The sequence below is a fragment of the Rhamphochromis sp. 'chilingali' genome, assembly GCF_963969265.1.
Source record: "Rhamphochromis sp. 'chilingali' genome assembly, chromosome: 8".
In the NCBI taxonomy this organism is placed as follows: Eukaryota; Metazoa; Chordata; class Actinopteri; order Cichliformes; family Cichlidae; genus Rhamphochromis; species Rhamphochromis sp. 'chilingali'.
The window spans coordinates 16,330,761-16,355,306 of NC_137935.1; the positions used below are offsets into that span (position 1 = coordinate 16,330,761).

At 43.7% G+C, this 24,546-nt stretch overlaps 3 protein-coding genes across 4 annotated transcripts; 2 read left to right on the plus strand and 1 right to left on the minus strand.

Annotated features, from left to right (window-relative positions):
• The first annotated feature begins 73 nt into the window (after positions 1–73).
• On the plus strand, positions 74–7,868 carry six9 (SIX homeobox 9). Of its 2 annotated transcripts, XM_080888800.1 has the most exons (3): positions 74–3,238; positions 4,558–4,718; positions 7,625–7,868. In XM_080888800.1, exons 1-3 carry the CDS (start codon positions 2,852–2,854, stop codon positions 7,788–7,790), a joined length of 714 nt encoding a protein of 237 aa, XP_080744926.1. In that variant the 5' UTR covers positions 74–2,851; the 3' UTR covers positions 7,791–7,868. The 2 variants fall into 2 exon arrangements, 1 of the variants encoding a protein (XP_080744926.1); XR_013972423.1 differs by lacking the exons at positions 74–3,238; positions 4,558–4,718 and adding an exon at positions 5,030–5,163 and having other exon boundaries at positions 7,625–7,763.
• Positions 7,869–8,014: 146 nt separating this feature from the next.
• qpctla (glutaminyl-peptide cyclotransferase-like a) lies at positions 8,015–16,099 on the minus strand. The gene is made up of 7 exons (XM_080888797.1): positions 15,349–16,099; positions 11,128–11,274; positions 10,760–11,053; positions 10,280–10,441; positions 9,779–9,878; positions 9,574–9,690; positions 8,015–9,202 (listed from the first exon to the last, which is right to left on the minus strand). Exons 1-7 carry the CDS (start codon positions 15,568–15,570, stop codon positions 9,057–9,059), a joined length of 1,188 nt encoding a protein of 395 aa, XP_080744923.1. The 5' UTR covers positions 15,571–16,099; the 3' UTR covers positions 8,015–9,056.
• Positions 16,100–17,921: 1,822 nt separating this feature from the next.
• Positions 17,922–24,494, plus strand: LOC308400816 (ribonucleoside-diphosphate reductase large subunit). The gene is made up of 4 exons (XM_080888796.1): positions 17,922–18,108; positions 21,039–23,020; positions 23,800–23,988; positions 24,077–24,494. Exons 1-4 carry the CDS (start codon positions 18,090–18,092, stop codon positions 24,266–24,268), a joined length of 2,382 nt encoding a protein of 793 aa, XP_080744922.1. The 5' UTR covers positions 17,922–18,089; the 3' UTR covers positions 24,269–24,494.
• The last annotated feature ends 52 nt before the right edge of the window (positions 24,495–24,546 follow it).

Below are 24,546 nucleotides of genomic sequence, written 5' to 3' on the forward strand. Positions count from 1 at the left end.
AGACTTGTGAGTCATGGGGTCAGGGGTCATGGATCCTTCTTGTGGTTTTGTGGACTAACTCAGCTCTACTACGTCTGGGTTTCTGATATAGATCCACAACAGTGATACACTGTTCAAAAGGGAAAAATCTTTAAATGGTTCCCTCCCTGTCCTGAATTCAGCCTGAATATATTCTGCCAACACTCCAGCAATATCCCTTCATCCATCATCTCCCACTCATCCTGGACCAGGTCATAGTAGAAGGTAGCCTAAGCAGCTATCAACTTCAGTTCTTCCAGGAGGAAACCAAGACATTCCCAAGCCAGCAACAACAGCACACTGTTTCCAGTGATCAATCGTGGAGTCGTCCTGGTCGGATCCCTGAACCACTTCAGCTGGTTCTTTTTAAAGCAGAAGGGCAGCGGCTCTCCTCTGAGCTCCTTCTCACTTTGTCTCCAACTTTGAAGAATCTGACTTGCATCTCATGGTCTTATTCTTCCAGTTACCACCCCAAGTATCCCTAATATTTAATTCCTCACAGTGTAGAGTAGGAGTGTACAGAACAGTCGGACTCACCTCTCTTCAAAACAACTGGATCATCTGCCTAACTGCTCGCGCCACACCAGTCCACCATATTTTCACCATCCACCAGTCCTCTTCCACACTTTCGTCAGGATAATTTAACTCCTACATGTGTAACAGGTTCACCTAACAAATAAACGATCCTCGATTCTGGGTGGAGACCCAAATCCCTTTCGGGGTTGCGTCAGGAAGAGCATCCAGCATAAAAAATCTTCCCAATCCCTAGTGAATAAGGGAGTAGCTACTTGTAGCAACAACACAAACTCACCCTAAACCCACAGTGGAGACTTTTGTTTTTAACTTAGAGGTTCGGATTCTCATCCCACCCTGCAGGATGTCACCCTCCGAACATCTGACCACCGAACATCGACATCACCAGTTCTGTCAGTTAAGTCTATGAACACAGTCGGTGATTAAGGGCAAGCATGGCTGAATCTGTTGCCCAGTTGCAACGAGTTTGACCAGGAATATAGCGAATATTATAATCTACACAAACATTAGATCATAGCTGAAAGGGCTATATGACAGTATTTTATTACCACACGTTAGTAGTGTTGTTTTTATCATTGAACTGTCTGCAGTTTCCAGGATTCAGCACTGCCTGACCTTTGTTTAAAAAAACAAACAAACCTATATATAGAACAGGAGGAAATAAAAGGGTTTATACTCTATGCAATGCATGTTTAGTTCTTCATAAGACACTATGTCGCACAGTGGCTGAGTGTAATTTTTTTTAAAGCCAGTACTCTTGGGAGATAAAAAGAAGCTGTGCTGAGCTTTTAAAAGGAAGCACAGCAGAGCATTACACTAAAACATGTTGCGATGTTTCCTGTTAACATCTCAGCATGTTAATACTTATAAGTGCCTTATTTTAAAGCTCACACGTTTGATGTTATTGATGTTCTGACTAAAACGTGCTATATATATATTTGCTATGTACTCAACCAAATACCTGGATTCACTTCATATGGATTCTTTTGTGTCTACGTTTATGAATGAGTTTGTTCAGTGATACACAAACGTGTCTTTTCTTTTTTTGGTTGTGTGGTCATAGCTCAGTTGTGTTTTTTATTTTGTTGTTGTTGTATATTTTGCACATTTCATTCACATATTGTTTACGCTGCGCTGCCACGGTGTTATGACAGCGGTCGGACTCATTTCACAGTCTCTTAGTAAGAGTGACACAGAAAGATAAGGAGCCAAGAAGATTAATCAGGAAGTTGTGGTTCGTGTTTTTGAGATATTGTTAAATTTTTGAGTACAGCTCGATCAAAGCTGTGTGACCTTTCTGTTGTCATAACACAGGTAAGCGGTCAAACCTTTGGCCAATTATGGTACAAAAAAAATCAGAAAAACACGTATAGTTACATTAATGTGTGTGTGTTTGTTGGTCTCATTTAATCTATTTAAGGCATGCATCAATCAGTTAGTAGTTTTTAAAACAGTCCTCGAGGAGAAGCTGTGGATAGGAAATGTTCATTATCAATTCACGCTGTAACGTGAGGTTTTCCAAGCTCAGCTTCCAGGACATTAGCTTGGACAAATCAACCTGAATTTAGCTGAGTGTTTAAATTTGTTTGGGGGGGGGTAAAGGAAAATGTTTTCATTGTGTTTGTTCATATTAGCCATTTCTTACCAAAGTATGTTGACATTAAAGCCTGCATGGCTTACGCACACATGTTCCTGGATTGGTTTTCACTCTCCAGCCTGACGTGTAACATTCATGACTCCAGACTTAACCAAAGATGTCGTGTGTTTTTGCTTTGTTTTTGTTTCTGAGTTTTCAAAGGGATCATTTGTGCCTCGTCTTCTCATTTTTGTACTCAAATGCATTCTATTTTTTATATTACATGATACTGTAATAAACTACATTTACAGAAAAGACTGTGATTATTGTGGATGTCCTCATGCGCCACACTTTGGAACTGTAGATTATTGCGAGTGAGGGGGGGTGACAACCTTTGCTTCTAATTTGGCAAGAAAATTTTATTCAAATGTATTCTTTTACTGAGAAACCATCGTGCTCTGACTCTGCGTGCAAGTCAGACCAAAATGTGTGTGAGCTTGTGCATGCATGTGTTTGTACAAGAGAAGGAGGGGATGCATGGTGTGTTATGATAGCCCTGATGGTCTCAGGTTACCTGTGCCGCGGTATGATGAGTAATGCTACACACACATGCAGTTTACTTAGTTTTTGTTCATCCACACACACAAGGGCATAGAGGGAAGGCTTTGGCGCTCTCCTGAGAAGATATTTTCACCTCGCGCCTCAGGACCCGTCCATGCAGCTATGATCTTCACAGCAGAGCAGGTCACCTGCGTGTGCGAGGTCCTGCTGCAGAGCGGCTGCATAGATCGTCTCGCCAGCTTCCTCCGCACTCTTCCTCCTGCTTCCTCCTCCTCGTGCCCCGGGGAGCTTGAGAGCGTGCTAAAAGCCAAAGCCGCGGTGGCCTTTCACCAAGGGCGCTTCTCAGACCTCTACACCCTGCTGGAGGGCTTCCCCTTCTCTGCACGCAGCCACCCGCTCCTGCAGCAGCTCTGGCTGCAAGCCCACTACATAGAAGCGGAGAGGCAGAGGGGCCGACCCCTGGGAGCTGTGGGGAAGTACCGCGTGAGGAGAAAATTTCCTCTACCAAACACCATCTGGGACGGAGAGGAGACCAGTTACTGCTTCAAGGTAGGCAAACACTAAAACTGCATGTTTTTAAGTAACTGAAGTGTGAGCTGCATTTAATCAAGTAGTGTACTGGCACTGATTGAAGTGGAGCATAGTGTACTTGTGGGCTACTAATACTACTATGTACAAGTCGTGTACTATCACATCTGAGGAATACTGCATCTTTAATACAGTATGTGACCTCTATAGCATAAATATATAATTTATATTTTTGTGCTTTGCATAAAACATTATCTTTCAAGTATTTTTATAGTAATGAATCTAATTATATGTAAATATAAACTGTCCCACCCTGCTTTTGTGAGTAAAGAGTATTATTAATCTTAAACTATTGGTTCAGAGCATTATAGGACCAGTGGGATGTAACTTGGTATTTTACTCACATACTTAATTTAAGCATTTCTATGGAGCATGCTGCATCTATGCCATTGTATTTCGGCTTAAAATACAGTGCTATGCAAATCTCGAGCCACCCTAATTTCTTTATATTTTGCTTCTAAGGAGTAGAACTTGTAATTTTTAAAGTGGTCTTGACTAATAGTTCTCTAGGTTTTCTGAAGCTTTTTCAAAGTCTTTCTTTGGACACTGGCTGCTGTTTCACTTAGGTCAGCTACAAGGATTAAAAATATTTTCAGAGGAATGGGTTTTGTTTTTAAAAAAAATGTGTTCGTTAGTTATTCAGAAAGCGGCACGGTGGCGTGCTGGTTAGCACTGTTGCCTGACAGCAAGAAGAGATTGAACATCTCTCTGGGTACTCCGATTTCCTCCCATAGTCCAAAGACATGCAGTTAGTGGGGTTAGGCAAATTGTCCAGGGTGAACTGCCTCTTGTTCTGTGATAGCTGGGATAGGCTCCAGCCCTCCTGCTACCCTGACAAGGATAAGTGGAAGAGAATGGATGGTTAGTTATTTGGAACCAGTTAACACTGACCTAACTCAAGGATGGACCAGTGCAGTCTACAAGGGGTATCTTTAGGCACTTCAATCTAGTTCAGTCTATGAGAAATGCCAAAGATAATAGTTTGACAGGCATAAAAGGTTTGGGGGTTTTTTGCAATTAGTCGAAAGGTTTAGCTCAGCAGGGGTGTGCAATGTGTGCTTTAAAAAATGAGGAAACTGAAAATGTGAAGACAAAAACAAATCTCAGTAGAAGGAAGGTATCTAAAAGTCATGTATGTAAGAAATAGGAAAAAGACCTGACACAGAGATGCACATGGCCCGTCAGCTAATAAGAGATGCTATTACAGTTTCTGGATCGCTCACATATCTTCTGATAATAATGTCCAGATTTCACTATTTATTTTATTTAACTGCAAACAGGAAAAATCTCGGAGTATCCTCAGGGAGTGGTACCGCCGTAAGCCGTATCCCTCCACCCGAGAAAAGCGGGAGCTAGCAGCAGCCACCGGCCTCACCGCCATCCAGGTCAGCAACTGGTTCAAGAACCGCCGGCAGAGGGACCGCATAGCGGAGTTTACCGGGTCAGTGAAGGGCACCAGGTCGCTGTAAGCTGAACTGCTGTCCTCTTATCATTCAAAGAACCCCCATGTAAACTAATACTAATAATAAAAAGTGATGAACGCGTCTAGTTACCTCGAAAGTCGGAGCTGGGAGCGACGTACGAAAAACAGGAAAGAAAACGCAGTTTTACTTATGTTTAAGCGCACTGCTGCCATCCTGGATTGCTAAATCGTAGTTTGGGCTTTGGGGCTTCTCCGATTTGTCAAATTGGAGGTTAGACTTGAGTGTATGTTGCAGGTGAAACGTCTGACTGGGAACAGGGAAATAGTTGGGTTGCGGTCACGTGGTTCTGATGACGTGCGGAGGCAGCGCGATTTTTGAGTGGAGGGCGGAAGTAAACATGGAGGACACTGTGGAGAGTCAGGAGAGCAGCTATTGTGCAACTTTAGTTTGGTGTTTGCAAGGGTGAGTGTTTGTTCTTATATTGCTTTATCTTAAACACGCTAACAGTTAGCGGTAGCGGCTTTAACGTCAACAAACATGCCACATCCTTAGGACTTCGTTAGAGTGACAGTTGTTTGTTTCAAGGTAAACCATTCTCAGCGGTCTAACGAGACACCTCTGAAGACTTGGGTAATTGCAAAGGAGGATGGAGAAGTGATTGCAGCTCATTGCAATTGTATGGCAGGGTTAGTAGCCTGTTCTCCACTGTCACTAGGCTCAAATCCGGGCTCTCAGCCGTCTGTTGCATATCCAAAATCGCCTCTGCACATCGATGCTGTTCTGCCTTAAGCTTCATTCTTTTCTCTCGTTTGAGAACTGATTCCGATCTGGGTTTTCGTTCGTAGCCGAGATTGACCGTCGGAGCCCAGTCCTCCGACTCTTCGTCATCCAAAGCACTTGGGCAGCCTATAGTCCCAATCAAGTCAATATTAGACTACTAACTTAAAAGCACTAAGTAAACGAGAATTTAACGACAACCTAATGCTAATAAGTTCGTTTGCAAACATAACATTACCTCTGACGAAGTGGTCGCTGCAGACACGGGCATTGGCAGACTCTGCTCCTCCCGACTGTAAACGTAAATTTAAAATCCATTTTTTCCTACGTTTTTCGGTTAGAATTTTCCATTTTTCTCCTCTTCGTTGGGCTATTTTTGGTACCCTAAAATACCGTTTATCAGTTTCTCTGGTCGACCTACTGGAGCATCCGTAAACACAACAGGACATAGGCATTTTGCGTACTGTCTGTCTGTGATTTTGCGCTTATCTTTTTCACTTCCGACCGCCAGTCAAATTTCGCGCTTTACGTCGACGTCACGTCTACGTCAAATGAAACCTAGCTATCCGGTTGTTCAGTGATGACGCGACGAATCCTACTTCCGGGTCTAAAGTAGTCTGCGTTTAATATGGCTTTTGTGTTGTTAACATGTTTAATGTTATGTATTTTCTTCTATTTGATCTCAAAAAGCTCCTAAAACAGTCAGCGACCACTGTTGACCTCCCTCGGCTTTTATTACCGCTAATCATTTATTTAAGCTCAGTTTTTAAAACCTTACGATGTAACTACAGCCCAGCCCATGCAGCAGTATATGAATGACTAACCTCGTATTGTGGATGGATTATCTCAGTTGTTCTCCTGGCTGAAGTTTGGTCCTTTTACAGCATCCTGCCATGCGATTACATTTGTTCCTGACCACCGAGAACACTCACATTAACTTTTATCGAGTGGAAAAAAAGTTAGCTTGTTTATATTATGCTAACATAGCTGTGTCGCTAGCGGTCACGTAGCACATCATTATATACCAGCTAGCCCAACTTCAGTAACCCTACAAACGTCACTGCTGTTTAGTTTTCTGTCTTCATTTATGCTGGAAGTGATAGCAGAGCTGTACGTTTGAATTTGTTTCCAAAACCCCGCAGTCAGGACATGCTATATTGTATTTAGATAGAAGCTAGCGAGCTAACTCCCTGCTAACTTCTAACTCCGTTAAATGTCATAAATTCCGTTTTCATGGATGCCTGGATGTTAAACTCAATTGTTACACCTGGTAGAGGAGAAGGCTGATCATTTTATTAAAGATGAAATACTTTAGACAGTTTTTCAACTCTCAGTAATGCCATAGTGATCGTTTGATATATGGACCTGCAGCGGAGTTTAGACCCAGACACGGCTAGTGACGTCAGACTGAACAACCGGATTGCGACTGCTAATGGAAGGCGCCATCAGTGGCCCACAGAAAGCGAATGGATACACCGAATAAACAAACCGTTGGCGTTTAGCATTAAGCAATAAAAATCGGGATTTGTGATTTCTGTAATAATTTAAATTAATGACTAAAAAAAAATCACCTACTCATACCTTTAACTTAAAATTGAATAGAATAGGGTCTTTACAGAAATCATTGATTTTATACTTTTCGTTAAGAAACCGATTTTTAAAAAATCGCCGAGTGATTTTAAAACATTGCCACCATAAGCTAACTCGATTCTCTTACCTTATAGTCGGGCATAAAATAGTTCCTCCTTTTTTCCAGTAGCTTTTTTTTCTATCACCAAACTAAATTACATAAGCAGTACATATCAGTTTAAAGAAACTGGTATTTTAGTTAATATGCATTTCATGCACATAGTGATAGGGTTCACTGATAATTCTGAAAGTTCGAGTCAACGTTGTGGGGGAAAAACAAGCGAATGGCTGAACGATTTTTTCCCCTGTTAAAACTAGAAAAAAAAACATCTATGTGAAGCGAAGCATTTAACTGGGTTGTACTTTCTACAAAACGCTTTAAGGAGACTTTAATCTGGCATGCCGTAAATAGAATTTATCACTGTGGCGCACGCGTTGAATTTTGCATAATAGCACCACCTTGTGGCTACAGTAAGACATTAATCTGTACTTTTTTCTAAATCTCATGATCCTTCAGTTTTCAGACAGGCTCTCGAGGACCTTCAGAACAAGCCTACCCATCCTCTGACAACGACCTTTCACCTCCAGGCAGTCCCCAGTGCTGCAGCGAACCACCTCCACCCCTTTTCCATCCACTGCCTCCTCCACTGCACCACACATGTGGAGGGCATCAAGATGTTTAAGCTGTCCAGTGGTTGATAGATCATCATAATTTCTGTTGTCATTGAAAGTTTATTACCAAAACAAGACCTAGCAGATCCCCTACAGAGACTTAAACGTTTACAGAATATCACACAAGACAGACATCAGACGTCTGGAGATTAAAGCCAACAGACTGGATCACAGGTGTGGCATAAAGGTGCATCTCCACACTGCATTCACAGATGAAATCAAAACATTTATAACGATCAGGGAATTATTTTTATTAAAGGGTACATGCTGGTAAACTGCACCCACATGTATCATACCCAAAGGTTACACACTGAACCAGGAGACAGCGTTTTCAGTGTTTACGACTTCCTGAAATGTCTTGAAACTGTAAGAGAACCTGAATAAAATAATTTCACAATCACTGCGGTGTGATCTTTTACCATAGTAACATCTTCATGATTTTCATCTTGCTGGCACTTCATAACAGCCAAGGCCATGAGGATCTTCACTGATGTGAAGGTAAAGTCAGGAGAAGGTACTCACAGATAAACTACGAAAAGCGTCCTCAGCAGCAGCGCTCGTCACAGGTTGTTCTTAAAGGGGGACCCGTCGTGCTTTTGCTGGTTTCCTTTCATATGTATACATAAACGGCTACAGTTGTGGATGCTCCTATTACATATGGCCAAAGCTCAAGCTTGAGAGTGCTCTAAATGCGCTTTTTCACAGTTTTTTTTCTACACTTGGCTCTGAATGATGTCACTGAGAGCAGATATTCTATTATTTATGATGGGCAGCCAATCAAAATGAGCTCAGTTTAAAAGGAGAGGCTTGTTTCAGGCTGCATGTGATCAGTAAATCATGCAAAACTACTTGAGCAGAGTCTGAGAGAAAAATCTCGGAGCTGAAAACGAGCACAACAGGTCCCTCTCAAGAAGACGAAGAGCATCTCCATCTCTTATTAACAGGCTAAATCATCAATAAGGCTAATAAGGCTTTTTTTCTTTCACAGGAACAGAACAAAAACATTAATATAGAGTCACAGACACATTTCCCAGCTGCTTCTCAGGTATGATGCTCCCCAGCATGTGTATTAGTAATAAAGTTTTAACCATCCACTTCACACACTTTGCTCAGCTGTGTCCAATTCGTTGTCCACGTGAACCCGAGGACTGCCCAGCAGATACACGTCTTTGGTAAAGTTCAGATTCCAGTTTATTTAATTTCACCAGGCTCTCCTCTTCCTCACGTCGCTGTTTATCGCCAGTCCTGTTCGGACCGTTGCTATCTATGTTCAGCGCTCAGAGGCCCAGGTACTCCGCCACAAACACAGCCATGACCTTCGTCAGGTTCTCCACCGTCGGGCGGTGCATGTTCTCCTCCGTGTCCTCCAGTGTGTGCCAGAACTGTGGGAAGGGAGTGGCGATGACATGCAGCACGGGGACGCCTGTACAGAGACACGAAGGCAGGTATGATGACTGAGCATGGGTTAAAGAAAGTGACTTCTCTTCTTTAAGGAGATAAATCCCTGGAGGCAGACATGTGCTACAGTACTGAGCTTAAAAGGTTCAATACCTGTTTTGAACTTCTTAAATTTTAACCCTTGCGGATTGACTGTAATTACACGAGCGAGGCAAAGAAACATTCAAATACACCGGTACAGGACTGCCAGTGTCTTTGTTCATGGAAAGCATCGCTGCTGCAGTCCTAATCGAAGTGTCTTGTGGCTTGCTTCGACTATAATAACTCTGAGGGATGACCTCCAGCTGCAGGGGTCAGGGGGTGGGTATACAGGCTACACTCCTGGTTCCCACCTACCCTTGTGAAGGAAGGGGATGTGGTCGTCCTGCACGGGTCCGAGATACACATCCTTCCTGAAGTAGGTCTGCTCTGAGGGGTGAGACGTCAGGAGACCCTGTCGATGGAGCCGCTTTTCTGAAGGTGGAGGAGGAGGCAGAGATCGGGTCTACAAGTGTTCAGGAGGGATTCAAGCATTGGTGGAGGAGTTACGGCGGACGCTTACCTGCAGCAATCAGGCGGTCAAACCAGCGTGCAGTGTTATCGAAGTGATTCGCAATCAGCGGATCGGGACCACCGAGTAGGTCGAGCAGCACGAAGAGATCCTGCAGAGATGAAGTTAGAGAGACGGGAGCTGGCATTTGTCTTAATCAGAGTAATTTAAATGTTAATGTAAGTCAAAGGGTCACTCCATGACACTCTCACCTGACCTTCTCATAATCCTTTCTCATGACCTTTGTGTGCAAAAATGTTTTTTAAATGAGTTTATGCACATTTTACCTTCATATTATGAATATTTACTGACTTAAAAAGGCTCATTATTCTCCTTAAGAGCCTGTAGATGTAAGTATGAAGCTGAGTCTGAGGTGGAAACTTTTTCAGATTTGACTGACCAAAGCGTGGCTGGAGTCAAGCTGTGCAAACTGAAGGACAGCGTGGAGCGCGTCTGGTTCAGGAAGTAAGTGTGACCACAGAGGAAACATATTTCTGCTTGCAGCTTCCTCACCAGTGCCTGAAGCATGCTGGCGTGCGAGGAGGCTGCCGGGTGGGGCGTGTTGGCCATGCGCTCGGCCAGGTGGCGCGAGCCGTACAGTGAGTCGGTGGCGGTCCATTCTTCAAATGACTCCTCGCCGTCGAAAAACACAAGCTGGAGAGTTACGGGAAGTTTCTGAGAGGAAAAACATAGAAAGCAGAGGTAATCAAATTTGTGAGGGGGAAAAAAAGCAGGGCTTGAGTTTCTCTTTCTGCAGTGCTGTTGCAGTGTGTGTTTCTACGGTAACTACATAAATCACAGCCCTCTGGAGAGATAGTGCTCGAGTCAGCATTTTCTCCCCAGTACTGCGGCCTCAGAAGCAGAGGGATGAAACAACACAATAAGAAAGACTCTCGTCAGCATCTCAGCCCTTTACTTTTCATCGTGAGCGGGAACCACATCTGTCAGCATCTGCTTTGTCTGTTGCTTAAATTCAGCCAACACAAAACCCACCTGCTGTTTGAATGACCTAAGCTGAGCATCCAGAGAGGTGGCGAGCTCCAGGATCATAGCGCAGGGCACTGCAGAATCGCTGGCCCCCAGGAACACCTTCTCCGGGGCTCGCGGGTCTGGAGGCAGCACCTTGGAGTCATAGTGGCAGGCCAGGAGCAGCCGTCGAGGTGCCGAAGGGTCCAGAGTGGCCACGACGTTGGTGAAAGTGACCTGGCCTCGAGGCGTAGGGGACTGGAACGAGTCCAGGTCTATGGACCAGCCAGCAGACAGCGAGGACAGGGTGGAGGTGATGTGCTGAAGTGGAGCAGGGAGTTAATGATGAGGGGGGAATGTGTAAAAGTGAGGAAGCTATATATATTTACACCCACCTGCTGTACAGACAGGCTGCCCTGCGTGCCTGGGAGGCGCTCTATCAGGATGGGCCGCAGGTGAGCCTCCCACAGGCGAGTGCCGTCCACCTGAGAGGCCAGACGGCGGATCTGAGCTGGAGAGCACTTACTGGGTTTGTGGGACAGCTGGAGGAGAGGGAAAAAAGAACAGTCTGTAAACACGAGCATGGGACGTTCCACATGTTCGTGGTCCAGAGGTTCACGTCCTTTCTGATGGGTTTAAAGGATCATTCAGTTCCTCCAGTGTTTATATTACACCTCCTTTTCTCCATTTAACTATTTTGTCAACATGTTTTTTTTCCTTTGACTATCGAAGGTTCAATGCCCCAAAGCAAAACTAGCCCACACACAGTTCAGGCAAACAGTCTGCATTACCTTACTAAGGACAAGTCTGTGCAGTTTCCTGTTGTTTTTGGCAATGTTTTACAGAAAACTGTATTTAAGCCAAAGAAAAATTAACCCCTACTAAAAAAAAAAAAAAAAAAAATGTTTTTAGCACAGTCCTCATGGGTTTTCTTCGGTGGAAAGCCAAAACCTCTTAGGAGGGCCCCAAAAATACAGTTGTGGTCAAATGTTTACATGCACAGTGTACTTCTTCAGTGATTGTGATTGACTACATCTGGTAGATTGCTTTTGACAGCACTCATCGTTGTACTGACCAATATTCAGAATAATGGGAAAGTCAAAAGAACTGTAGATTTACATAAGCTGGGAAGGTTTCTTGGAGCCATTTCTGAACAACTGCAGAGTCCAAGATCAACAGTTTATTCATGTCACACCACTTTTCCAAAATCTGGAAGAAGACTCAAACTGTCATCCTCAGATGTTCAGGAATAAGTGTAAACTGCTGGAACGCCAGTGTCAATTCAATTCAATTGATTTTATATAGCGCCAACTCATAACAACAGTCACCTAAAGGTGCTTTATATTGTAAGTTAGACCCTAGAATAATACATACAGAGAAAAACCCAACAATCATATGACCCCCTATGAGCAAGCACTTTGCCGACAGTGGGAAGGAAAAACTCCCTTTTAACAGGAAGAAACCTCCAGCAGAACCAGGCTCATGGAAGGGCGGGGCCATCTGCCGCAACCGGTTGGGGTGGGAGAAGGAAGACAGGATAAAAGACATGCTGTGGAAGAGAGCCACAGTGTCACTGTCCACAATGAACTTAGTTTGATATTGCCATGGACTGAGAATTGCCAGGGTACATTTGGGTAAAGGGTTTCAAACCTAAGAACACTGTGGCAACTGTCAACTAGGGCTGTGCGATATGACCAAAATCTCATATCCCGATATAAGAATTCTATCGTCCGATAACGATATAAATCACAAAAATGTAACATTTTCTGTAAATTCTGTGACTCTCGGGCAGCTTGTCTTGCGGGAAGTGTTTCCAGCTGCGCGTCATGAAGCTGGAGTCGAGTCTTTTAACAGATGCATGAAACTATACATTTTTAGACATAAGTTGTAACAGCTGCCGTTTTCTTTGTGAGTATTTATTACACAGCGTGCTGCGGGGAAAAGCCTGTTCTAACGTTTGAGTCTAAGGTTTATTTTTTAGCACCTGACGGCTCTCTTTTACTTCTCATCCGTAAATAATCTGCTCTTTCACGTGATTCAGTTTATTTTGAAAAGTCTCAACAGGATCCTGAGCTTTATTGTGAAAGGTTTATGTGGAACATAAACAAGCGGACACGCGATGCTGTTACCGTCGTTGTTGCTAACCACAACGCATAAAAACAGGCGCTTGTCCGTCTGTAGTGTGGTTATATTAAATATAAGAGAAAGAGAGAACTTTAAGAAATTAATATAGCCACTACAGTGACCATCAAAACGATGAAAAAATATTGCCGTAAGCAGTTTATTTTTGCGACACCACGAAACAAACGATAGCGTAAAATGAAACATAGACGTTTTGATATCGTCATCTGATATATATTCGTTATATCGAACAGCCCTACTGTCAACCATGGAGGCATGGTAGCTGACAGTGATCTGAGCCAGGAAACCAAACAATTTAAATATAATCTACCAAAATCCAACCAGAAGTGTTGTGATGGTCCGATTGAGGTGCAACTTGCTATGGTACATTTAACCAAATATCAATGGGGTGTGTATATATTTGAGCTCGTGCACACAACTCTTGTTTTTTAATTAATTAAAAGTTGTATGCTGTACAATCATTCAACACGGCTAAAAAAACAATTCAAAGAAATTATTAAAAGCTGAAAATTACCATGACAGTCATGCCCGTGATGAGTCAGAATAAACTTCTGGCCACAGCTGTATGTGCTTAACAACATAAGAGCATATGTGACGTTTGTAAAACTTGCAGCTCTTTTTGTGCTTCATTCAAATCCCAAATCATAAACATGAAGGTAAGATGATTTTGTTTGTGTTATATGAAAGTAAATTAAACATCTTTGGGTTTGGGCTGCTGATCAGAAGCTATGAGCAGCTCTGTTCACCTTTTTATTTGCAGGAATCTGTAATTTATTTCTGATTTGGGGCAACGCAAACTAAACTGCCATGACTAAGGAGTAAAGTAAAATGAGGATAGGTAAAAGCTGCAGAGTGAAACATGATCAGTGGCACACCTGCGCTGCTGCGGCGCTCATTATTAATGGAGCCGAGTGTCTAAATAGACAGGTCGTCAGTTTATTTATGTAGCACGTTTAATCACAACAGATGTCGACTTCTCAAAGTGGTGCTTGGAACTGCTGCCCGTCAACTGAGCGTGGGATATAAAATTGTAGCATTGCTGATCGTTGGCGAAGGGCAGATCCGTGCAAGAACTTCTAAGTGAAATAAATTGACTTTAATATGAATCAGAAAGAGTGAGAGTGAGATCAGTGAAATTTGTTCATATGAGAGCCTCCCAGTCAGGACTGCAGCAGCAGCAGGGAGAAGAAACAGCAGTAGGCCTCTACATAATAGTAGTTTTCATTTTCAGTCAATATTACAGGATAGAGAAAATGCTACTCTTGGCCACATGACTCCTCTCAAAGGGCTTAGATTCACAAACGTGCTACGTGATACACTGCTACACAGAATCAGCATTGTCTTGCAATGGTCACAAGTCAAGCAATATAAGACGTATCAATGTACTACACGGGACACGCACTCACTGATGAATAAAGACGTCCTGAAAATCATCATTAAGCATGTCACACCTGACATGCTACATGTTACAGCTGGCTGTTTTTATGTTGATATCAGCCACTGCACTGAGAGTGTCAGTATCCCACCAAACTGCTGACTCGTCATGAATCACACCTGCAGACTATACGCCTGACTTCACATCGGTTTGGCCTTGCAAGTTAAATTATTATTATGTTTTCACAGCTCGAGTCTTTTGCCCATTAAAAATGAACAGTGCCTCTGTAATTCTATTCAAAAAGATTCATTTTTAGGTTAAACTGAAACTGTTTCAGAGCTCTGAGTGAATTTCAGGTGTCAAGTTTGACTGAAAGTTAGTTGGGTTTTTGATGTTGTTGTTGTTGTTGTTTTTAACATATAATCTGGTGCTGTGTTCACTTCTGCATCTATCTGTGTGATTGTGTTTCTAATAGTTACAGTGGCTCCTGCTGCTTTAATGTTTTACCTGGCTCATTTAAAATAAAAGTAAAATAATCTATTTTTGGTAATAAAAAAAAAAGAAAAAAAAAAAAAAACAAAAACAAAAATTTAGCTCATATATAAAATGACTTTGGCTCTTTATTTGTTTTGCATGTATGCCAACATCAGCTTGCTCACAGATACACTTTAAAGTTATTATAAGCAGACAATGATTCAATTTAAGCTCAGTAATTACTTCAGCATGATCCGAGTTATGTAAAAATGACTATGGGCTCATCTGCGTGATTACAGATGCTCTGCAGCACTATATGATTCAGCTCCACTGCTGCAAACCCAGATTCAAACTTTGCATTGCCTCACTCCACAGTAGCCGCTGTTATCAGCCAGATTTTTCGTATTAAGATCCTGATCATTTAGATTTGGAATGACTGCGATGCTGTATTTGAGTTATTCTTATAAAAGCTAAGTTATCCTGGAGTACTGGTCTGAAGTAACCCGTAGCACAGCTGTGACTGAACAGGTCTGGTTGCAGTGAGGTGTCATAATGACCGTCTGTGGGGATTAAATCAGTCCTGCTGTGTGCACAGCTTCAGTTTGTTTCCTGTCGCAGCTCTTACCCTGTCTCTGCTCAGATCCACCGCTGGCACGCGGCTCACATGTCCGGTGACGGTGTCGTTGGACAGGTACACTCCCAGGACCACCGCCAGCACCAGAACACCGAGGAGGCAGAACAGCAGCACCCGGGCCCGGGGCATCCGGACCCGGTCACAGCCGGGCAGCGAGCCGCCGCCCCCGCTGCTCTGCTGGAGCGGCTTGAACCTCCGGCCGGACCTGGACATGACTGAACGCGCAGAGCCGCTCCTGGCGGTCCTTACAGCTACGTGTCACAACCGGCTTTGCAGAACAGCGCAGGAGAGAGAGTCACACAGGAAGTGGAGGCTGTTGAGAAGCAAAGCCGAGGGGGACATCCGACACAGCACGCTGCCCTCCTGCAGCACAGCGGCAGCCCATCATTAGCTGCAGCTCGGCGGACTCCGGGGGTCGCAGCTCCTAGACGCAGCGGCCCCGCAGCTCGAAGACACGCCGGACATGTTGGAGATGTTCAGTGGAGCTTTTAATCCATCATAAATTACAACAGAGACACAAACTGCCGCCTGTAACGCCTCACTTTCTGTCGTAAAACTCGTTTTAATCCACTTACAGCTACATCAGAGAAACACTACAAAAATGAAGTAACGAAGCAAGCTTATCATAACTCCACTGCCGCGTTATTCCTTTTAAAAATGTTTAATTTTAACCCCTTCTCTTTACGGGACATCTCCACTGAAAACTGCACTGCTTCTTCTTCTGTGGTGCCTGTAGGGGGGTAAAGACGTAATCGCCACCTATGGAGCGCAAAAGGAACTACAGTAAACAACACAACACTTTGTTAGGTACATCTTCTTGTTCTTGCCTTCAGATTGCCCTTAACCCAAACACTTCAATTCGGCTTCCTGGAAAGTGTTGGAAAATTTGAAGGAGAACATTAATTTGGGACTTTTATTTGTATTTTCATAGGTTTTACAGACATTCCCCGTGGCCATTACCACCAAAGTAAATAAGTAATAGATTTCTGTCATTTTACACACTCACTACTTACCGTTTAAGCCTAAAGAGTCAGATTTCTTTCATTTGCTACAGCAGCATTTCTTTAACATGTAACGTGTAAAACTGAGACATACAGTTAGGATTGCAGTTCTTTTTCTTATATTAAAATATCTCAGGGATTATATGTATCACTAAGCTTCAGCTTCCTGTTTTTAGCTGACAGGAGTGGCACCCTCCTTTTGTTGGGGGGTGGCACATTCATCTGCTAGTGTAGACAGACCTACAGTCATCTGCTGCTGTAGTTCATCTTGCACATGCAGAGATGCTCTTCTGCATCAATTTGAATTTCAGCAGGTTGTATTGATCATGACTACATGCCTAAATGCAGTGAGTTGGTGGCATGTGATTGACTAATTAGATATTTGCAATAAGCCGTTGAATAGAATTGAATACAATGCCTTTATTGTCACAATACAGACATACAATGAGATACAGAGCATCTCCTACTCAGTGCAAACATGTATATAGTGCTGCACAGTTATTGCAACACTATATACAAATGGACAGTATTTATAGAAAAAATATATAAAATGTGCAAATATACAATCTGATAAAATTAAATAAATAAATCAGTCAATATGTAAATAAATAGTGTTGTGTATATACAGTTTGGGTTATTGCACAGTGATGGTTTATAGAGGGAAATCCTTGGAATGGGGGGTGAACTGTGTTTATCAGTGCATGTGTGAGTTCAGGGTGGTTATGGCTTTTGGGAAGAAACTGTTCTTGAGTCTGTGGGTCTTTGTGCTATTGCACCTGTAGCGCTTCCCTGAGGAAGCAGGTTGAACAAGTTGAAACCAGGGTGGGAGCTGTCTTTGATGATGTTTGTTGCTCTGTTGAGGCAGTGGGAGGAATAAATGTCCATCAGAGAGAGGAGAAGGCAGCCGATGATCTTCTGTGCTGCCTTGACTACACTCTGAAGCCTCACTCTATCTGCCTTAGTGCAGGTGTAGGTGTGCCCAATGAAGTGGCCATTGAGTGTATATTTTCTACTGCTTCTGCAGCACATTAAACTTCAGTGCTTTGCTGTGACAAAGCAAACATGTTTTATTTATTACTGTTTCTCCGGATTTTTAAGTCTTCTGACTCTTTAAGGATTTAAGTTTAAATCAAACCTTTTAAACTGATGCATCAGAAACGTGTAATTCACAAATATAATACTTTGACATGCAGTTATTATTTATACTTTGGTTCTTTGTAAATTACCACTATAATATGTGTTCTTACGATCCAAAATCCTGCCTCTGAAAACAAAACAGACATATATACAAACTGAAAACGCACAATAAACCCCAAACACACCATTTTTTCTGTACTAACTCGGGAATTTTTAACCTTTTCAGACAAATACACCTCATGTACACATACATGTGACATTTTCCTGTTAACAGGATAGTTTACTTTGACTGTAAAAGTTGCTTTTTTGTGTGTTTTGACCCACTGTTATGACACACTTCTCTGTCCCGCCAGATTTGAAGTCCCGCGATGTTGATTGGCCGAGATGCCTGTCCATCTCTTCACTTCCGTGGTGACGCATTCCGTACAAATAGGAGGTGAGCGGGTTTTCTGGGGCTCTTTCGCGCGCTTCTACAGCAAGCAGTCGGCGAGTTAGTGTCCAGCAGCTCGCTGTGATCCCGCGAACAGCTTCGACTGTACCTGGAGAGCTGCTCACACCCCCGTCCCTGAGACAGAGACGCCTGAGCCCGCCAACATGCATGTGATCAAAAGAGGTGAGCGCTGCGATGTTGTAGCAGGCCTCGGTTAGCTTCGTGTGGAGTTACCGGTGATTCTGTCTGCTGTGGGGTTACATCATTTAGCGACAGGCTGGTTAACCTGGACTAGTGAGGAGCTGGTTAGTGCTGCACCGTCCCCCTGACGTGGAGGTTAAACGTGTTTAAGTGGTGGTGGTGGGGTCGGTTGTAGTTTGACAATATGGACTTAGTCTTTGTCTTAAAAGAGGCGCCAAAAGTTTTTATAGCCTCGCAGTGTAACGTCATAAAGAAGATCTATAAACCCTTACAACACCTCCTCTTTGAAGGTAGTTTTGACAGTGTGTTCAGAGTTTGATCTGAACTGTAATGTTCAAACCTTACAGTGTTGAGCAGGTCTTGGCGATGATTGGGAGAAAGAACTCCCAATCATCAAGAAGAGAAATCGGTTCTTTTCCTGTTAGGAGGGTTCAGGGAGGGGCAGCCATCGACTGGTTGGAGGATGAGGGGAGATGGAAGGGAAAAGGAGCAGAGGGAGGAAAAAATAACAACTAAACAAGAGAAGAGTGTAGAAAAAAGATTAATGACAAAACACAAAGAAAAACGATTAATAGAGACTAAATGCATCATAGGAAGAAACTTTACTTTTGGGTTGAGCTTCATCTAAAGATATGATTGTCATCTTCATGCCTTTTTGAGCCTCAGTGTAGCCCCTTGTTATCTGAAACAAGCAGGTTTAGTTTTCTGCCTTTTAAATAAACTGTCCTGTGATTGGTGCTGTGGACTCTGACTCAGCCCAAGACCAGCCTGCCATTTTTCCAGCTTGTGTAGTTATGAGGGCCCAGACTTGGTTGATTCCTTTATGAGGTCAGATCCCTTTGGTGACGGGATCACATTTATCTCTGGATCTAAGGTTCAGGCCAAAGTTCCACCTGCTGACAAAATACAACCAATCCTGAATTTGGTGGTTGTACCTACTGCCTATCGTACCCAGGTATTGTCCTTAGCACATGACCATCCATGGTCAGGACATTTGGGGGTTAACAAGACCTACAGCAGAATTCTGAAACATTTCTTCTGGCCAGGACTGAAATCTGATGTTGTTCAATACTGCCGTACTTGCCATGTATGTTCATTTAAGAACATTATGACTCTCTCAGGTAGTGAATTTTTTTTAAATCCTCCAGTAGCATTAACTCGCTCAGAGACTCATAATCATCACCAACTCTGTTAGCAGCACACCACTTATCAAAAAGAGCCCCTTTTTCATGTGCAAACTAGGGCTGAACGATATATCGCATTTGCGATAATATCGCGACATGATCAAGTGCAATTTTCTAACCGCAAAGGCTGCGATTATACTCTGGACATGTCCAAATTCATGGGCTGCATCCTCCTGAGGCCGCATTTGTAGACCGATTACGTCACAGCGACGCGCCGAAGGCTGTCCAAATTACTACCATATCCCAGAATTCATAGCGCGGCCCAGCCAAACTCCAGTTTCCAGCAATGGCGGCCGCTACTAAGTTTTAAAATTACTCATACTAATCTTTCTGGGTCACAAAATAAACTTTTAACATATTTTCAGGCGAGAAAGTAGTTGTGTAAACATCAAATATCTGCTCGGTTTATCAAGATATCCCATATTTGCAAAAGTGCTTCGACGTTTTCAGAGGCGTCTGCTACCCACCAGCTCGACAGCTAGCCGGGAGCTCGAGGGTTACTGATGCGGCCGAGAACGGCACAACTCCCGGCACATCATTTTCAGATCACCGCGGAGTTTCGCTGCTCGGGTTAAACGTAATATATAAGTCACTTAGACAACCTAAAAATGTTATTGTTGGGCTTTTTTCAGTGTTTTGTTTGTTCGTGAGTAAATCGGTTTGGCTGAGATTAAAGTTATTAGATTAGATAAAATAAAACTTTATTAATCCCCCGGGTGGGTTCCTCCTTGGTTTTCACACAGCTGACTAAACGTCAAACAGAAAACTTATTAAACAGAAGTATGAGACAGTCGAGAATTTACACCAGTGTCTGGTTATATTTTAGATAGCAAGAAGCAGACGGCCGAGTTTATTAAACTCCACCGAGACAGCGGTGACGCTAATCAGAACTAGACCGTCCAATTTCACGCCTTTAAACTTTAAAGGCGTGTTTGTGTGTGTGTTTATACAATTGCTATTATGTTTGCACTTTATGTGTAATGTTACTGACTGCAGAGATCAGTAAGATGTGTGTATTTTTTATTTATTAGTTTTATTTATTTAATATTATTTTTTAATTGAATGACTGTCTAGTAGTTCACAGATGTCGAAAAACTGAGTGTGGTAAAGCCACTGATTTTTTTTATGTATATTTCTGCAATCTGCACATTGTACTGACTTTCATTTTAATGTTTACACCAGGGTTCCTTGTCAGCACTTTATGCTCAGATGTTTGTGAGCTAAAAATAAACTATTGTGTATGTTCAAATATACTGTTGTGATTGAAGAAGTTAAATAAAAATGTCAGTCATCAATTCATGCATCACCTCATGTCATCATAACAGAGGTCTGTCTTCCAGGAAAGAACAGTTTAAAATTAATGTAATATAGTATTGGCCATACTATATGATGTATTGCTTGTCTTTGTTTAATAATACAGAAGACAAAGACCTTAAAAAATAATCGCATATCGCATCGCAATCGCAATATTGGGGCAAAAAATCGCAATTAGATTATTTTCCATAATCGTTCAGCCCTAGTGCAAACTCCACATATGTTTGACTGCTGGACTCTTGTGGTTCCTAAATTTCTGCCTGTAGGCCTCAGGTACCAGTTCATAGGCACGTACAATTGTTTCCTTCAACACTTCATATTTCATGCTCTGCTCTAGCGAAAGTGAAGCTACTACCTCCTGAGCTTTGCCCGCTAATTTACACTGAAGTAAAAACGCGTTTCTCTATTTTTCAGATGGACGCCAAGAGCGCGTCATGTTCGACAAAATCACATCTCGCATCCAGAAGCTTTGCTACGGACTCAACATGGAGTTTGTGGACCCAGCCCAGATCACGATGAAGGTCATCCAGGGTTTGTACAGCGGCGTCACCACTGTGGAGCTCGACACGCTGGCGGCGGAGATCGCTGCCACTCTCACAACCAAGTACCCCGACTACGCCATCCTCGCAGCACGCATCGCCGTCTCTAACTTGCACAAAGAGACGAAGAAGGTGTTCAGCGACGTCATGGAGGACCTGTACAACTACATCAACCCCCTGAACAAACGCCACTCCTCCATGATTTCGAAAGACACACTTGACATTGTTCTTGCAAACAAAGACCGCCTTAACTCGGCCATAATCTATGACAGAGATTTCTCCTACAACTTCTTTGGCTTCAAGACTCTGGAGCGCTCCTACCTGCTAAAGATCAATGGCAAAGTAGCTGAGCGTCCGCAGCACATGCTCATGAGGGTGGCTGTGGGAATCCACGGGACGGATATCGAAGCAGTCATCGAGACCTACAACCTGCTGTCAGAGAAGTGGTTCACCCACGCCTCCCCGACCCTCTTCAATGCTGGAACCAACAGGCCGCAGCTGTCCAGCTGCTTCCTGCTCGCCATGAAGGATGACAGCATCGAGGGGATCTACGACACGCTGAAGCATTGCGCCCTCATCTCCAAATCAGCTGGAGGGATTGGCGTGGCAGTCAGCTGCATTAGATCCACGGGGAGCTACATCGCCGGCACCAACGGCTGTTCCAACGGGCTCGTCCCAATGTTGAGGGTTTACAACAACACAGCGCGTTATGTTGATCAGGGGGGCAACAAAAGACCCGGCGCCTTCGCCATGTACCTGGAGCCCTGGCACTTCGATGTGTTTGACTTCCTGGAGCTGAAGAAGAACACGGGAAAGGAGGAGCAGCGAGCCAGGGACCTGTTCTACGCCCTGTGGATCCCTGACCTCTTCATGAAGCGGGTGGAGAACAACGAAGACTGGTCCCTGATGTGTCCGGCCGACTGCCCCGGGCTGGATGAGTGCTGGGGGGAGGAGTTTGAAGAACTCTACACCAGATATGAGAAGGAGGGGAGGGTGAAGCGTGTGGTGAAGGCTCAGCAGCTATGGTATGCAATCATCGAGTCGCAGACAGAAACCGGGACGCCGTACATGGTCTACAAAGATGCCTGCAACAGGAAGAGCAACCAGCAGAATCTGGGCACCATCAAGTGCAGCAACCTCTGCACGGAAATCGTCGAGTACACTAGCAAGGACGAGGTGGCGGTTTGCAATCTGGCCTCTGTCGCTCTCAACATGTACGTCACCCCTGAGCGGACTTATGACTTTAAAAAATTGGCATCCGTGACCAAAGTAATTGTCAGGAACTTGAACAAGGTTATCGACATCAACTACTACCCGGTGGAAGAAGCCAGGAGGTCGAACATGCGCCACAGGCCGATAGGAATCGGGGTCCAGGGATTGGCTGATGCTTTCATCCTTATGCGTTATCCCTTTGAAAGCCCCGAGGCTCAACTGCTCAACATCCAGATCTTTGAGACTATGTATTATGCCGCTTTGGAAGCGAGCTGCGAGCTGGCCGCCGAGCTCGGCACCTATGAGACGTACGAAGGCTCGCCGGTGAGTAAGGGCATTCTCCAGTACGACATGTGGGAGAAGACGCCAACGGACCTGTGGGACTGGAAGCTGCTGAAGGAGAAGATCGCCAAACATGGCGTGAGGAACAGCCTGCTGCTGTCCCCAATGCCCACGGCCTCCACCGCCCAGATCCTGGGCAACAACGAGTCCATCGAGGCCTACACAAGCAACATCTACACCCGCCGGGTGCTCTCGGGGGAGTTTCAGATCGTCAACCCCCACCTGCTCAAAGACCTGACAGAGAGGGGCCTGTGGAATGAGGAGATGAAGAACCAGCTGATCGCTAACAATGGCTCCATCCAGGTAATCATCAGCAGGGAGGAAAACCATTAAAGATGACAGACATCTCTAGGTTCCAGCTTCTTAGGTGTGAACTTCATTCTGTAGACTAAAATATTGATTCCCAAACATTTCCTTTACAGGAAAAGATAAAATGCCACTTAACTGCTTTTAAATATATACATTTAAAGCTTCAAGACTCTTGAAAAAAAGCATAATGAAATTAGGCAATACTCTATCTCTTTGCTGTTTTTCATCCTCTTTCATCTTGAATAATTAGTCTTCTAGTTCATCAATTAAAAAACTAATTTCGATTAGGTGCCACAAAGTAAATCACTGAACAGTCAAATATTTAGAGGATCCAAAGCAATCTGTGAAAACACAAAGAAGGAAATCCGTCATCTCAGTCTAACATTCTGAAATGGTCCAATTATTTTTGTAACTATTTCGTTTCCACAGCAAATTGTTTCTTCCTGTTAAAGGGGAGTTTTTCCTCCCCACTGTCACGCAGTGCTTGCTAGGTCATCTGTTGGCGTTTTCTCTCAATTGTTGTCGTTAGCTTACAAAATAAAGCACTGTGACATGAGTGTTGTTGTGATTTGGTGCTACTTAAATAAAATTGAATGGAAAATGGTTTTAAGCATCACATTAGCCCTAAATTCTGGTCTGTGTCCCAAATACCATCAGCTGAGAAGTTTAAGATGTTTTAAGCTCAGGTGGGGTTTTTTTTTCTTCTTGTTTTTACTCCTTTGTGTTTGAACCTGAAACTTTAGTTTTAATTATTATTTTTTTAATTTTGACAGAACATCAATGAGATCCCAGATGATCTGAAGCAGCTCTACAAAACCGTATGGGAGATCTCACAAAAAACTGTAGTCAAGATGGCCGCCGACCGTGGGGCCTACATTGACCAGAGCCAGTCCCTGAACATCCACATAGCAGAGCCGAACTACGGCAAGCTGACCAGCATGCACTTCTACGGCTGGAAGCAGGTGAGTGTCGAGCTGCACGAGGAGGAGTGAAACCTCACCGTGAAGACATGTTGGGGTTTAAAATAACTCCGTCTTTCTCCCACCGCAGGGTCTGAAGACTGGGATGTACTATCTGAGGACCAAGCCTGCCGCCAACCCCATCCAGTTCACCCTGAACAAGGAGAAGCTGAAGGAGGCACAGCCGGCCACGTCCTCGGAGCAGGAGATCAAAGAGCGCAACACGGCGGCCATGGTGTGCTCTCTGGAGAACAAGGACGAGTGCCTGATGTGCGGCTCGTAAACGTTTCCGACCTGCTGAAGCCCTGGATCTTCTTCCTTGACTTAAAGCTTCTTCCACTACAGTTCAGAGTTAAAAAATCAGTATTGTATAAAGTAAACTTCCTGTCGACTCAAAGACAGAAAGCACTTACTGTAAAATACATTTGAGACTTTTTCTAACAACTTGTGTTGATTGTGTAAAATCTGTTTCATTGACGCTTTGTCTGCTATAAACAAAATGGACTGAATGTGTTTGTTTGTTTTTCTTAGTTGTATTCACTGCTGTGACAAAATTGTGCC

What these genes read in the sequence shown, in the direction of transcription:
- LOC308400816 (XM_080888796.1), top strand. An exon ending in CTAACAATGGCTCCATCCAG is followed by an intron (nt 23,021 to 23,799) that starts GTAATCATCAGC and finishes TAATTTTGACAG; the next exon opens with AACATCAATGAGATCCCAGA. An exon ending in ACTTCTACGGCTGGAAGCAG is followed by an intron (nt 23,989 to 24,076) that starts GTGAGTGTCGAG and finishes CTCCCACCGCAG; the next exon opens with GGTCTGAAGACTGGGATGTA.
- qpctla (XM_080888797.1), bottom strand. Translation starts at nt 15,570, where the DNA reads ATGTCCAGGTCCGGCCGGAGGTTCAAGCCGCTCCAGCAGAGCAGCGGG. An exon ending in GCAGCCTGTCTGTACAGCAG is followed by an intron (nt 11,054 to 11,127) that starts GTGGGTGTAAAT and finishes GCTCCACTTCAG; the next exon opens with CACATCACCTCCACCCTGTC. An exon ending in TTAGGTCATTCAAACAGCAG is followed by an intron (nt 10,442 to 10,759) that starts GTGGGTTTTGTG and finishes TTTTCCTCTCAG; the next exon opens with AAACTTCCCGTAACTCTCCA.
- six9 (XM_080888800.1), top strand. Translation starts at nt 2,852, where the DNA reads ATGATCTTCACAGCAGAGCAGGTCACCTGCGTGTGCGAGGTCCTGCTG. An exon ending in AGACCAGTTACTGCTTCAAG is followed by an intron (nt 3,239 to 4,557) that starts GTAGGCAAACAC and finishes AACTGCAAACAG; the next exon opens with GAAAAATCTCGGAGTATCCT. An exon ending in CGCATAGCGGAGTTTACCGG is followed by an intron (nt 4,719 to 7,624) that starts GTCAGTGAAGGG and finishes ATGATCCTTCAG; the next exon opens with TTTTCAGACAGGCTCTCGAG.